Below are 15,787 nucleotides of genomic sequence, written 5' to 3'. Positions count from 1 at the left end.
CAAGCTGCAAGCACAGATCCTTTCGTTGTGGCCACTTCTCTGAGCTGGCCAAGCACCAGCTCCTGTCAGGAGGGGTCTCCTGCCCCCAGCAGCTGTGTCCCACCACGCTGCCTTCTGCTGGCACCGGTGCTGTGAGTTGTGTCATAGGAAACGACCTGGCAGGAAATAAAAGGTGGGGAGGATGAGTTTGTAGGTAGATTCATTCCTTGGCCTTTCCAATCAAGCAGCTGCAGCACCAGTAATTCCACTGGGGATACACGATGGCGTGAAGAGGGGCAGGCTGCTTCATTCTGCCTGCAACCCACACACAAATTGTCTTAAAGAAACCACTGAGGAGCTGCATCCTCAGTTTCTTTGCATTTCAGAAAGAATGCGTGGGAATGCCAGTGGCTGGGAAACAGTAAAGATATTCAAACTGTTTTTCCCAAATGTTTTTTAGCCAATTTGGGGAAATGATCAAACTTACACCTTCATCATAATCAGAGCAGGACAGTTTCTCTGAGTGAAATTCCAGCTTAAATCAAATTTGGGAGGAGAATAAACATAGCTGTCTCTATTTTAATGGAATAATTTGAACTCTGCTTTGCCATCACCACTATTTGAAAGCTAAGTCTTATCTATCAACACTTTTTAATATATTAAGCTAAAGGGAGGAGTTAAAAAGCAGGCTTTATTATTAATATGTAAATATCCAGCCCTGGAGAAGGTTGATATGGTGTAAAAATGAATTATGCCAAGATAAAAGGAGTGGCTTAACCACACTTTAATCTTTGCTGATATATTGAAGAAACATAAATAAAAAAGGGTTGAGGGTACCTTCTTATGTTGATGAGTGCTTATGAACTGTGCTTAAAGGTGAACAGCAAAGGCTTCTTAAAATAAAACAGAAAACTGCCCAAAGCAGCTGAGGTTCACAAATTACTGATAGAAGACACAGTCAGGTTTAAAAGCTGCATGGAATGTTTTCTTTGAAATACTCTTCAAATGTGGCCTTACAATAAAATTGTCGAGTTCCTAAGTCTTTTGAAGAAGAGCTGTCTTGTTTATAGGGAAAATAATTTCTAACAAGTTTCCTTGAGTTTCAGGCTCCTGAATTCCTGGGTCTAGTACATCTCATTTAGAGCAGAAGATTGTGCAAACTGAGATTTGAGAGTACTCCATACATTTTGATTGTCGTTAAGAAAGCAGTTAGTCACAGTGACTTGATAAAAGTGAGTTTTGGAGCACATTCTGACAGAGGCTGATTCAAACTGTTTTCTATGATCCTTCATACCTCTGTGATAAATTTTGCTCCATGTTTGTACCACCAAAAGCTTATCTGGAGAGTCCCTCTGTGTCCTCCAGTCATGCTGTTCAGTGAGTGCTCATTAATGTGAAGGGCAGGCAGCAGTGCCACAGTGCTAAATCAAAGGATTTGTGGCCATAGCCTTGGGTGAGCATGACCCTGCTCTTGCTCTCCCAAGCTGGATAGAAAGTTTCTGATGTATCTGGGGAAGAGAGGAGGCCTTGGTCTGTACAAGTGTGGTGGGACTGTACTTCCAGTCTGAGGAGGTACAGCCACTGCAGAGAAGTTCCTTTCCATGTGCCTTCCTCATTTCTGTCTTACATCAGCTGTAAAGCAGAGTTTGTCTAGGACTGAATTTCTGGCCATGAGAGACAAAACCTAAACTTTTTGGTGCCTGAGTTGAATGCCAGGTGGCATAATTCTCTCACAGCTCAGCACAGCATGGGGACAGAATCATTCTGTGTTAATCTTGATTTATGTTTGTGTTTGTTTTCTTTTGTTTACATATTCTGTCTTGCCATGAGCAGTTCCTTGCTTCTCTGCCAGAAATGCATGTCTCAGCCCCTTTCTTTCTCCATTACTTTATCCTAATTTCTCCTCCTCTTCATCCCAAGCTTTCATCAGTTACTTGTGATGGAGGGGAGGTGAAGCAGTTGGAAGGGATGTGTTTCCCCTTGGGCAAATATGAAGAGCTTTACCCTGTGACAAAGTAATTGTGTTGCCAGAGCTTCATGAATAATTTTTTTATTCAGGAGGAATAGTCACTGTAAAACTGGTGGGGTCTGAAGAAATGTCCACTGAGGAAGCTGTTCTACTGTCACTAATTCCAGACACCTTTCCCATATAGATAAACCATGATGTGTGGATTCTTATTCTTCTGCCAGCAAAGTCTGGGGTTTTTTGGGAATCAGGACCCTGTGAAAATGTCTTGTGTTAGAGGAGAGCTGAAAGATGTGGGACAAGGTGTCTGAGGTGTAATTTAATTCCTGGCTCCATGTCCTAATGCGTGATGGAAGATTAACCCTGCATAGGGCTAATTAGGGATCCTGCTTTTGATGAGTAAATATCTTTGAGATAACATCTGCATGAGAACGAACATGACTGTTTTGAAGGGTCAGATATTGATATTACATGCAAATCCACCAGGATGCCAAACTATTTAGGAGCTAGAGTACAACATTAAGTTTTGGGAGTCTTGAGTTTTAATTTTTCTACCTGTAAGATGGGAATTTTCCAGTAAGAGCCGTGTCAGTGAATTTAAGATGCTATAATACCAGTGAAGAGGTAATGAAGAGGAGGAGGGAATTGGCTTCTGTTATTTGCCCTGTCTGAAGACAAAGATGTGATTTCTACTCCCTTGTTTGCTGGGTCCCACAGGGTGACAGCCTCAAGTAGGGTTCCTGGTTGGGTCAGGAGGAGCCCCTTCAGGAGGTGTCAGGGTGGGCTTCCCCTGGGCAGGCTGCCCCAGGTGTGTGGGGAGTGGCACTGGGTGTTTGTTGATTTGTTGTGCCTGATACCTGCTGTTATCTCTGCCCTGAGACAGCTGGCGCCTGATGCAGCTTATCAGTGTTTGCTCCTGCTGCTGTCTGATGCTGGGAGATGGGCCCAGCCAGGGCAAGAGGAAGACAAGGATGATGGGGGTTATGGGGTCAGTATCTGCCCAGGACCAGGGGATGCCGGAGTCAGCTCAGATGTGAGGAGCTGCTGGGTTAGCCTTGCCCCCAGGCAAAAGTGTCACAAATGGTACACAAATGGTAGATGTGGAAACTAAGATACAGTAACTAAAGTAAGCTGGCAGTGGGTCCTGCTGCCAGAACTGTTTACAACAGAGAATGTTTTAAGATCTGTTTCTGAGGCCTGATTAAGTTCTTTTTTTTTTCTGATGTATCTCTGTCAGATATATCTGGGGCTTCTGTTACTGCTTTATGACCAACATATTTTTACCATCCTGTTACAGCCTTGAGGTAGGGAAACACAATTGTCCTCATTTTTTGTTAAGGAGGGATCTGAAATATTGAGCAATCAGATGACTTGCCTGAGGTGACAATGATTGTCTGTAAAAGAACCACTCTGATGGCATCATTCTGCAAGGCTCATAGAACTATTCCTCCCATGGACCAAAAGTACAGGGATATGTTTGGAAGAATGCCATGGGGTTTGATGCTGAAGAGAAGAGGGATCCAGGAGATCCTGTGGATTTTCAAGGGTTACTTCCTTCAATCTCAAGAATCCTCTTGCTTGTGCAGGAAACCAAGCAAAGGTGGCAGAGGTCTGCATGGATGAACAAGATGCTTGTGACAAAGCTCATTAGCTAAAAAGGAAGCATAGAAGTGGAAGCAGGGACAGGTGACCCAAGAGGAGGAATACAGAGAAATTCCTGAGCGTGCAGGAGTGGACTTAGGAAGGCTAAAGCAATCTGGAGTTGGATCTGGTAAGGGATGTGAAGGGCAGTGTTGGGGCCAGGACTGTTTAAACAGCTTTGGTAATGACCTGGATAATGGGGCAGAGTACACCCTCAGCAAGCTTGCAGATGATCTTGGGAGGACTGATTGGTGCATCAGATGATTGTGACAACATTTAGAGGGGTCCCGACAGGCTGAAGGAAGGAATGAACAGGAACCTGATGAAGTTCAACAGAGAGTAATGCAAAGTCCTGCACCTACAGATGATGAACGTAGGCAGCAGCACATATGGGGAGCTGACTGACTGGAAAGCAGCTTTGCAGAGAAGAACTGGGATGCTCTTGAACAAGTTGAACGTGAGCCAGCAATGCACCCTTGTGGCCAGCAAATTCCTGGGCTGCTTTAGGAGGAGCACTGCCAGCAGGTTCAGCGAGGTGAGCCTTCACCTCAGCACTAGTAATTGAACATCTTCTGTTCTTTGTCCAGTTCTGGTCTGCCTGAGACAAGAAGGCCATGGGATCACTGGAGTGAGTCAAGTGAGAGGTCACTAAAATGATTAAAGGATTGTGCAAGAAAATGCTTAGAGAAGCTGAGGAGGTTTGGATTGTTTAGCCTGAAGAAGAGAAGGGTCAGAGTAGTTCTTATCAAGGATGGTGTATAGTGTGTAAATATTTGATGGAAGAGTCTAAAACTAGAATCAAAACTAAAGCGTGTCAAGGTTTTCCTTACTGACTTTCAAAGATCTGACCTTTAGAAATCAGATCCTGCTCCCCTGCTCCTTGCATGTGTTTCACCCCTAAAGATGCTAGTCCAAGACTCTCAGTGATGGTCAGTGCTGGTGCCCAGGCTGGGCTCTGAGTGGAGACTGTGCAGTAGCTTGGTCATCCCAGAGCAGGAATGGGTGTTCTTGGAGTGCTGTATCAGAGCTCATTGAAGGTTAGAGACTGCCTGAGCTATTTATGATGAAGTTTGATTTGGATAAACATCCATGTGTTTGGTGTTCATCCTGTCTGCATCTTAATGAATGACTGTGCTTAGATTATCAGCCCTGGGATATGGGGAGGCTTGGGATATGGAAAAGCTTCAGGACATAAGAAAGCCATGTCTGGCTTTCTGAATGGATCAAAGTGGCTATGTGCTAAATGTTGGCTGTGAATGGGCATCTCAGTCCCTGCCAGGTTCCAGGATGGCCAGAAATCCAGGTGAGTAATTTTATTCCACACTAGAGGTTTCAGACTCCATGATCCTTTAATTTGAACCCAGAGCTGGAATCCATCTCTATTGATAAGACACTGGTAGCAACAATTACACTATGTCATAACTCTTTTTTACTTACCAACTTACTTACTTACCCAGAAGTTTTGTAAAGCTTTTCTGTGCAGTGGGGGCATCAATAGGAGCACCACTTGAAAAAGGTGACCTGCTGATTGAGTGCTTTCTACAGACATAGCTTCAGACCGTCATATAGAAGCTGTCTTTTAAACACAGAGACATATGTAAGAGTCAATAAGTAAAAAATTCTGTAAAATATGATCTTAGGATGTGGGGAGAAAGAAGTTGTCCAGGGCACATTGGTCCAGATCACTGCTTTGATAAAAGGCATTTGTTGCTGCTCTTGCTGTTTTGTTCTCTAAATGCCTTTGCCTTTCTTTAGAGAGAAATAAAGCAATAAACACAGGGGTTGGCTCTGGGTTCAGAATGCTGTGGTTAAGTGATGTTTAGGTCTGTTTATCATCTTTTCTCTGTGAGCACAGTTACAATCTCACTTTGGAGCACAAACTGGTCAGTCCATCACTGGGTAATTTATAGTGCTGCTTAGTCAGTTCCTTTCCTGGCATATTTTAGGGAGATGGGAAGGCACATCACACAGGTTAACAAGAATCTACTGTGGTAGAAAGGTGAGCATAGCTATTTGCAAATCTTTAACCCAGAGTGAACTGTTTTATCAGTCAGTAAACAGAAGCCTGTTTACCCTCAAAAGATTTCATTTCCTCTGCAAGGGTTGAGACCCCTGCACAGAGCTGGTGAGGGGTGTGGGGACATAATTTTGGTTAGGGAAGGATCTGACCAAAGTACTTGGAGAGGGAGAGAATGGGAAAATTTCTGTACAGAAAATATTAGTGCTGAAGTTTTTCCTGCTGAGTTCAGCTCTATGACTGGTCACCTGTAGCGAGTTCACTGCCAGTTTTCAGCAGATAAAAGATGATCAAGTGCCCAGGTTTACCTGGGTTAAAAAATGAGTCTGTACAAGGTTCAATCTTCTTGTAAAATAGGGAACTTCAGCTATGGCTCTAACTTTGATACTAGGCCCTTTGTGTTCAAATAAAGCAATTTCCTAGATTTGAGCAGATCCCTCAGATCTGCTTGAGTGTACCTGTATGTTAGCTAATCCTCTAATCCAGCATCTAAAAATACACACACCCCATGGGCACTTGCTGGAGCTGTGCAAGCCAAGAAATTTGCTTACAGTCAGAGATGAGGAGAAATCCTCTGAGTTCATGCAGGTTCACCACTCCTGTCTGTTGCAACCAGACCCAAGATTGAATTTCACTGAGTTAGACGCCAAGCCTGAAACATACCTGGATTTTCAGAGGTTGTGGGAGCTGTAGTGAGCTTTCCAGCCAATCTCAAGGCTTGTAGTGATGTGTAAAGGCAGGATGCTTTCTTCTGTTCTGGTACCTGCAAGAGAATAACTGCAGCCGTGCCAGCTCAGGAGAGCAGGGCTGGGGCTCTCTTCCTGCAATGACACTGGGAAAGAAAACCTCCAACTCCCCTGCAGCAAGTTCATGGGAGATGTAATATCTGAACAATTTTACAAACCTAAGTTGTTTCTTAGAAAGTGAGAGCTGCTAAACTTTTCTGCAGTTAAAGAACTTCATACCAGTGTGGGAAGAGGGAGTTCAGTCTCCATTACCCATTCTCTCCTTGGCATATGTGTATAGGGAGATCTCCAGGTGGAAGTTTTCATGATCTATGCAATGTGGCAAATTCTTTGGATTATATTGCAGTATCAAGTATACTTCTGGATCCTGCAGCCCCTGCAGTCCAGTGATTATGTGTGAACCTTGGATTTCATTTCTGACAAATGTGGTTAACATAGAAAGCAGGATCCAAGTGTGACGTGCGAATTCAAAATACAGAAGAAAAATCATGTGTGTGTGTGTATATATATATATACACACTATATATATATATATATATATATATATATATATAGTGATTTTTATTCCAGTCTCATCATATTCTGTAGTCTAAGTCATGAATTTTTACCCCATGTTTTTAAAAGGTTTAAGAGCTTCATGTAAGAAGACAGGTGCTACTTGAGGAGTGTGTAGCACAGTGCTGCTGTCAGAGGACACCTATAGCTGCAGAGTTACCTTGTGCAGGGAACAACACTGAAGCAGCTGCCATTTTCTGCTTCACTTCTGATGCTTATGAGAGCGAGCATGTGCTCCAGAATTTTCTCTCACCAGAGAGCTGTGTTTGCTCCTTGGAGAAGAGTTTGCATCAACTTCATCATCTCACAGCATTGTAAGTTCCGCTGAAGTCTGATCATGCTTTAGTCATGCTGTGTCCTTGGCCACAGAGAGGCGGTGAATTTCACAGATTAATTATACTTTGCATATAACAATATTCATGTTAAGCAGCATGACTTTCTATTTCATTGGATACCTCCTTGTTCCTGTGTTCTGGGAGATGGAAAACAGAAACGGAGAAGTGAATGGTAGAACAAAAGTCTGCATTTGCTATCTCCTGTGCTTCCATCCCAAACACTGAGTCCTAGGCTCCATAATGTTATTAGCAGATGTGGCACAATTTGAGGTATTATTCCAGGAAATAGTGCCAGAGATTCTGGTGGCATCTCAGCTGTTTAAAAGCAGATTTGTTGCGCTCACCAGTTAGCATTGTGGGCAGGCTCTCCCAACCTGCAGCCTGCTGTGTTCACCACAAGGGAAGAGAGGACAATAAAAGGGTGAAGAATACTGAGGAGCTCATTTGTGCCTTGGGTTTAAGGATTTCCATCACTTTCTAAATATTCTTTAGTGTGCTTTAAATACTGCCCGGTGTATTGACTTGCCTTCTGGTGTCTTGCTGTGCAGAACCATGCTACTCAGAGTATACCTTAAATAGCTAGGAAATACCTTACTATCTTGCCATTCATAGAATATTTGAGTTGGAAGGAACTCACTAGGATCATCAAAGTCCCAGCTTCTGGCCCTGCACATGAGCTCTAAGAATCATACCACCTTCAAGAACTGAAGCTTTTGATCCTGGTACTGCCCTCACTTATGGTGAGAAGCACTCTATTCTTCAGGGGTGGGCAAGGGGTGGGCCACTAAGTTCAGGTGAGTGTGCTCTATATAGTGACCACAGACCTTTTAACAGCTGAAGCAGATAAGCAGGTTCAGAGAGGATTTTTTTGGTTGTTGTTGTTTGTTTTTTTTTTTTTTCCTGAAAAGAGAGAAGTTTTCTCTAACTTGGCTAATAGTGATAAAATTGCCCAGCAGCCTGGTGCAAGGGTTTTGTGTGGTGACTGCTGCAGATCTGCAGTCACATGAGTGCATTTTGTGAATGGAGTGGTGGCCTGACCTCTGTATAACTGCACAGGGCATTGCATGGTAAGCGTTTTTGTTAATGACAGGCTTCTTACCCTGAGAGCAAGAGCTGGGCGGGGTGAGTGTTTTCCTGCAAGTGAAGTGCCTGGGTATTGGTTCACATGCAGGGAATTGTAGTCTCTTCCTCTACCAGTAATTTAGCAGAGTTATTAATTCAGGCAACTTCTCTGTAAAGAGCTAAAGCAGAGGCAGTAAGCACCAAAAAACCGCCCAGGTCAAGGAGCATAGCTTTTCCTAAACTTTGTTAGACTTTCCAGCATGTCCCAGAGCTGTGGGGGTGCTCTCAGAGCATGCTGAGGCTACTGTGGGGAAACGTTCCCCTCCAAAACTAGGTTTCTGCTTCTGTTGCTTTGAAAGCAGATGGGAGGCCAGACCAGGGCACCCGTTTGCCTGCAGCACAGTAATATTGCCTGTATCAGGAAGGATCCAAAGTGTGGCATGCAGACAGCAACTGTTGCTCAGCTTTTCCAGCTATCTGGAATAGATCTGACAAGCAATTAGAGCATGAATATATTACAGAGCCGATGGGGGATGCCTTTGTTAAAACTTGTGACCCATACTTAGCTGCTGTTTACATTGGCGGCTGCTGCGAGGGTGGGCAAGACCCTACCTGCCTGTCTTTCTGCTCTCCCCTTCCCCGCGCCGAGCGCTGCAGCCCATTGGATGTTTCAAATGCTTTCTGCACAAGTCATAATTAATGCCGAGTTGTGGAGCTGAGACCAGATGTGCTGCCGAGATTATCTCCCAGGGCAGATCGGCTGCTCTGTGCTCTGTAGCGCTGGGTGAGTGGAAAGCTGCCAGTGCTGGGACTCAGAATGTGTCTGATGCCTGAAGTCAGGACTTTCTTTCTCTGCCGCTCCTGCTGTCTGACACTGCCTGGTTTCTGCTTGAAGCTCAGCGCCTGTCATGTAGCGGAGTGCTGCACAAGAACCAGAGGTATGAGATGATTTTCCAGAGTTTAGATTTGTTATGGTTTTCTTTTGCTAGAGGAAAAGCAGATATTTAAGTGTAGCCTTAGACAGAGGGTAAGAATCTAAAATAGGAACTGACTTTTCAAAGAGGGAAGGAGTGGGAAGGACGCAGACTGTGGCAAAAAATACTACTGGATACCAAGCTAGCATGTGAAGATAGTTCTGGGGAGAGGTGTTTCTATTTCATATCTACAGAATATTTAAATGGATGTATGTAGATGAGAGCAATCGGCTTCTAGTATATGGACACTGCTCTTTCTGGGAACAGGGTCAGAAGATACCAAGTTGTACCACAGACTCATTTGTGTGACTGGGCAAGTTATGTTGACAATTTTTCTTGATTCCTAGTTGTCTTTTGCCTCCTTTCTTTCCCCCCTTTTCTTGCATTTAATTGTTTAGTTGTTCAGGACTATCTCTTTTAGTACACGTGGCTCCTACCATGAAACTCCTTTTACTGTTGCTGCTGCAGTAATTCACGTAGTCTGTGCTTGGGTGGGCTAGGGGAGGGGAAGCAAGTTAAAGATTTGTGTGTGTTTTGTGCTGTGGAAACACACGCATTTCTGAATGTCTGCCCGTGATTTTTTCTCAGTGCTTTCATGTGTGAGAGGGACAGATAAATGGGAACTTAAGAATGAAAGTGGGAAGGTAAAAGCAGGCACTTACCTGTGCAGGTGAGCACGTGCACAATCTTTATATCCATAAACTGCCTGTCTGTGAGGCACCACATGCGTGCGCGGGTGTATGTGCTGTTGTGGAGCAGCATCCAGGTGTAAGCCTGATTATCTTCCCACACATCTTTTAACGTGTGTGGAATAAGCTGCACGTACAGCTGACGTAGGTGTGCCTGGACTTTTCACACTTTAAGCAGATGCAGAGTCCTCAGTCCTCCATATGAAGAAAATCTACTCAAAAACTGACTTTATCTCTGTCTTTAGTTTATTTTGGTTGAACTCAGAGCCTACGATGAGGAAAAATGTAGCAGAGAGCATATATTTTCCTGCCCACTGCATGTCTGGACAGCATAGCTGAATGTATAGGCTTTGTATGCCTGGAGCTGGTGGGTGAGCTGTTCAGGCCAGGACAGAGAGCCTGTCTGTGTCTTAGTCAGTACATCATTCCTGGCTTGCTTTTTCCACAAAGAGTCACCTAAATCTTTAAAGAACAGAGGCAGCTTGTTGGAGTAGAGGAAAGAAATTCTGTAGCTCTGCTAGCTCATTTTTTTAGTATCTCTTGAATCTTTCTGAGATTAAGGATGTGGTTCCAGGCATGCTGGAGTTTTTTTCTGCTTTGAAATCAAACAAAAGGGCCTAGCAATAGATAAGGGTATGGCAAGGAAAGTTAACCCTTAGGTTGCTAGTAAACTTTTGGCTTTATTTCCAGCTTAACACTGTCTGGAGTGTGACTAGATGGCACTGGCTCCCCTTCTTTAGAATGAAGAAAAAGACTTTAATGTCTTCCAGCGGGATCATCAAATGGAGTGAAGCGCTGCCAAGTTCAGTCTGAGCTGCAGGGCCCAGTGATTAAAAACAGGCCTGTGCCTTGAGGAGCAGGCAGATGAGGCTGTGTGTGACTGGCTCCACATTGCTTCTCCTTGCAAGGCAGGGCAGTCCCTGTCCAAACTGGAGATGCTGTCATATACTGGGAGTTTCAGGCACATTTAACTGCACATCACTTCTACAAGCTCTGAGACCTGACAGAAATGAGATGAATGATACAGAGCCACAGAGCCCCAGTTCCTCAGTTTGCCCTGTGTGGCACTGGGAGACTGAAGTAGGCACATCTGCTAAGTCTGTTCCCAGTGTGACTGTGAGGGTCCACGTGATAATTCTCCCAAAGAAGATGCCCAGATAGCCGGCCTGGAACTGTCAGCATCTCAGATTTCCCTTTGACAGAACCCTTCCAGCCCACTCCATAAATAGCTTTTAGATTGCTCTTTCTATGTATCTTAACACTATTTTTCTTTTCTAAGCCATGGACAAGTTCTGCAGCCACTGAACAAATGAGCAGTTTCTCCAAGGCAAACTTTTCAGTCCTGCTAACTGCAACTCTTGTGCTTTTCCTCTCTTAACACCAACCATAATGCTCTTACTGCCAAAAGACTCAGCCTGGGTGCAGTCTTCCTCCTGAGCAGCATCTCTGGTGGCCCTTGCCTATGGCTCAGCAAAAAAAAAAGTAGGATAGAGAGAAAGAAAAAGCTCACAGCTGCAGTGTAACTGAAAAATGTAACAAAGGGAAAGTTTCAGTTAGCAAAAGACTTGTCTTGGGTGAAATATTTTGTCTGAGCAATGTTTGGTGATCCTTTCTAATGCTTCCCTGGAAAATTAGGGTTCAATTTCAAGGGAGAATGAAAGGCATAGATCTGCAGCTGGAGTTGGGTCGGAGTGGGGATGCCAAACCTGGGTGTGAGGCAGCTGAGGGAGAGCTGGGCTGCGAGAAGTCTTTCACCCTGGCAATGATGTGAGTCCTCTACCCACCAAAAATCACCTATGCAGACTGTGTGATCTCACTAGCACAGCCCTTCAGCAGACACTGTCACGCAAGAAGAAACCCATGCTTGTGCCAGCTCCTTTCACTCATCCTGTGATAGGTAGATCATCATCTTCCTCAGTCATGTTTGTTTCATGCCTGGTTTTTCTTGTTACTTGTTTGTAATGGTCTGAATGGAGGTGAAGAATACTGCAGTATAAGAATATTTCAATGCCTTTATTTCCTGCAAAGATTGCTGTTTTCATCAAGGAGAAAAGTGTAACTAACCTTAGTGTGTGAGGAGGAAAGATGGGATCCCCAGCATCTGGCTGTGCTGGAGACACCCACAGTGATGGTAAGACTTGTGAAGGGTCCATCTGCTGCTCCATCTGAGTCTCAAAGGAGATCACCCTTCTATCTCTTAGCACCGCATTCCTTTACCTCTGTGCTGGTGGTCTCTATTTGACTGTAGTCCTCTTGTCTCCATAAGTGACTCACTGTAGATTGCACCTACAGAAAGCTATTGCTGTTATGATCCAGGTTGGCTGTGAAGGCAAGGACTGATGCTGCCTGAAATGCATTGGAAATGTTGCTGATCACAGACCAGTCAAGGCTGGGGCAAAGTAAATTCCCTTCAGTGGAGATTATGCATGCACTTGTTCTGCCTGTGCTTGCTTATGTGTGTGTTGACACTGCCTTTGTCCTCGATCTGAGTTAGGTGTAGAACCTCAGAACATGAGCTTATAGAAGAACACTGTACATGTGCTTTATGCCTGGGGAATGCAGAGCATTCTCCTTCCCAGAGTTTTCTCTAGACAGACCCATTAGGAAACAGATTCAGCAAGCAGGGATTTGAGAAAAGAGGGCTGCTATTGCTCTGACACGTGCCACGTCCTGACCTCCCTGAATTTATATGTCTTGCATCTTGAAAAGTGGACACATATGTCATTTTAAGGAAATAGATATGCCCCATCATGACAGCAGGGATTACATGATGGGATTACAAAGCAATCCATGCAAAACCAGAAAGAGATTCTCTTTCCTAGAAACTGACTTCAGAGGCACCCAACTCAGTGAAAACTCAAAGAGATTAGAAATAAGAACTAGTAAAACCTTTACTCTGCAATAAACCCAACACATCCAGTGATAAAGATAAGTCACTCCCATGCTCCAGGGCATGCTCTCCTGCCAGGAGGAGGGAATTTCCTTTGAGACTTTTCATGGCCCTCCAGCTTTGATACTGTAATGCAGTTGTGTAGGCTGTGGTGTAGGGAAAGTTTCTGTCTTCTGATGTGTAACAAACAGGCAAGGAAAGGAAATTGGGCTTCAGGATTCTTCTTGCAGCTTTCGTTCAGTGAGTTGAACCTGATAATGAGGGTTTGTTTCACTGAGCATTCAGCAGGCTTGGACTGAATATAGAAAGAGGTATGGTTTGACATGGTGTCTCCTGTAAAGAACAGTGATGGGTGGTTAGGGAATATCCTGCCAGGAGTTACTCTCATGAATTTAGCACTAAAAAAAAAGAAGACATGGTCATTAGTGGGGGAAGGTAAGTGGACCCTTCAGAAATGACCAAAATCCCTGGCCTGGTATGAGCACATATGTGCAAGTATTAAACACAGCTTCTGGCTATTGGGTGTGAAACAGTGTGACTCCAGTATTGCATGCTGCTTTTTTTATTTTCAGACCTGCAGGTTTAACTGAGTGCTGAATGAATGACCTAAAGATCCTTGATATCTACGGAAAACTTCTTGTATGTTTGAGAAATCCCTGAGTAGAATTTCCTGCCTGCTCTGGTCTGGTTTAATCTGAAATTCTGAGAATAGATTCTGAAATTCTGGAAGTAGATTCTGGGATTCCCTCACTTACTGAACTTTTATTGCCAAAACATTATTAACTTGGATACTCTCTTCCCTTACTCCACCAAACATAGTAGGGTGCTAGAATTAGTGTTTCAGAACTCAATTCAGCAGCAGTCCTTTTAGATGGAGCAGTCTCCTAGTAATAGGGATCGAACTAAAATCTCTGGCTTACACAACCTCTTCTGTCTTGCTGAAAAAGCTGATGCCAGAACAAGTGGCATTCAGCAGCTGGTGTTGGCCAGGAACTCCATACTCCCCAGAGAAACAGACAGTGCTTCATACTTAATGATAAATGTCTGCAGTAGATCTGACTAAAGAATTAACCTAGGCCAGTCTGGTTTTACGGAATATGGTGCTTCTGATATTTTCAAGATGCAAGAAGTACAGCACACAGTTTTTAGTAGGAAGGGCAGGATCTTGGATCTGAGTTTTGCATGCTTTTTACTGTTTTTATTTTTTTCATTTTAAATTTTCATTCAGCAAGTGTAATGAAAGGAAAAGAAATAGAAAGAGTCTGCCAGGATGGTGGAAGATTCTCAGAATATCCAGTTTTAATGTTGACAGCTGTACTCTGCTGTATTAGCAATCCCTACTGGGATTGCTGCCTGTTGGGCTGGCCAGCTGCAAACTAGTGGAGGGCAGCTGTGTGACAGCCTAAGCAGTGGGTGCATGCAGCAACGACGTGTGCCCCATAAAGTCAATGTAGCCTTTGTTTTGGTCTTCTTGGGGTGGGAGCTGCAGTGAAAGTATAATTACTTAGTCTAAATCCAGCACAGCTGTGGATAACCATAAACATAACCTTAAGCTCACCTTCCTTGTGTATGAGATACAAACCAGCTTAGGGCAGAGAGCAGTTTGAAGCACTGTCAAGCAGAAAAAAAATAATTCGTCATGTACTTCTTGTTTTTTAAAATAGCTTTATCCTTCAGAGTCTGTTAGAAACCTTCCCAAGGCTGCCTCCTCCATGTGAGCGCTTCCCTCCCCGCGTGCCCCAAGCAGGAGCTGAGGCAGGGTCAGGCTGGCCCTGACTCTGGTGTCTCTCTCTCCCTCTGTGGTGCAGGGATCTTCGGGCAGCGCCTGGAGGACACGGTGCAGTACGAGCGGCGCTATGGGCAGCGCCTGGCCCCGCTGCTGGTGGAGCAGTGCGTGGACTTCATCCGTGAGCGCGGCCTCACCGAGGAGGGGCTCTTCCGCATGCCCGGGCAGGCCAACCTTGTCAAAGATCTGCAGGACTCTTTTGACTGTGGAGAGAAACCCCTTTTTGACAGGTGAGTTGGCATCACCAAATTCGGGCTGGTGTATGTGTGACATGTAAAATCTGCCAGGAATGTCCATGCAGTAGCAATCCTGGCTTGCATGTTCTCATGTTCTTTCCACAGTGTCATTCTCTCTGTTGAAAGCTCTGATGGAGCTTTCTCCCACATGGTGGTGGATGTGGAGGCCTTTATTCAGCTCAGTGGTGGAGCAGAGCTCATTGGTCTGTGTGAGGCTCCTCCAGTGTTTCAGCTTTAGCACATGTTGAATGAAAGGCATTGCTAGATTTGGGTGCAGCAAACTGAGAGGCTGGTGGGATCCCATCAGAGAAATGGGTGTGACAGAGCTGAACTAGGTGATGTACAGCTTTCAGATATTGCACTCTCCCAGCAGACCTGCCTGGAGCAATATCTTGACTCTTCCTTTGTCACCAGGTTTTAGAATAGTCACCACCATCTGGCACGTTTTACCTGGCCTTTATGCCAGCAGCTGTTTTGTAGATGCTCAGCTTAATATTGGTTCCCATGGGAGGAGTGCCAGCCCTGTGTCTGAGTGCTCCATCTGAGGGCAGCAAGGGAAGGGCAGCTCTCAGCTGTGCTGTCTCTGCATTGGCCCTCGGGCAGTGAGATGATCAGAAAGATAAATGCCATCAAGGCCTTCCAGCCAACAGCTGTCCTTACCCTGTAACTAACATTCCATCCACTCTGTCATGAGTACATCCTGCCTGGAGTGAAGGTCAGCATTGTGCAAAGCTCAATGGCCCTTTGTGAAATGGGGCTTGACCCTAACAGAGACCTTGAACTTCAGGGATATTTGGATCCAAGGGTGTTGTGTAGATCTGGTCTGATCTCTATCACAGGTCCATAAATGAGATAAGATCTGGGATCTTGTCTTGCAGGCCTGGCACCATTTCTTGCTGGTCCTCACTAGC

The 15,787-nt window shown here is 44.7% G+C and overlaps 1 protein-coding gene across 5 annotated transcripts in view; it reads left to right on the top strand.

Annotated features, from left to right (window-relative positions):
* Positions 1 to 15,787, top strand: part of ARHGAP22 (Rho GTPase activating protein 22) — a 123,885-nt gene that overhangs the window by 84,855 nt on the left and 23,243 nt on the right. For 4 of the 5 annotated variants that reach the window (XM_005481259.4, XM_005481260.4, XM_014275561.3 and 1 more), the window contains one exon: positions 14,663 to 14,870. In XM_005481259.4, coding sequence (XP_005481316.1) covers positions 14,663 to 14,870 — 208 coding nt within the window. Of the gene's footprint in view, positions 1 to 9,013; positions 9,240 to 14,662; positions 14,871 to 15,787 lie in introns of those variants that run through there. The other variant, XM_074544936.1, reaches the window with a different exon arrangement.

Source organism: Zonotrichia albicollis, chromosome 7 (genome assembly GCF_047830755.1).
Source record: "Zonotrichia albicollis isolate bZonAlb1 chromosome 7, bZonAlb1.hap1, whole genome shotgun sequence".
Lineage (NCBI taxonomy): Eukaryota > Metazoa > Chordata > Aves > Passeriformes > Passerellidae > Zonotrichia > Zonotrichia albicollis.
The sequence above is the reverse complement of the archived record's forward strand: the minus strand, read 5'-3'. Positions and strand labels throughout refer to the sequence as shown.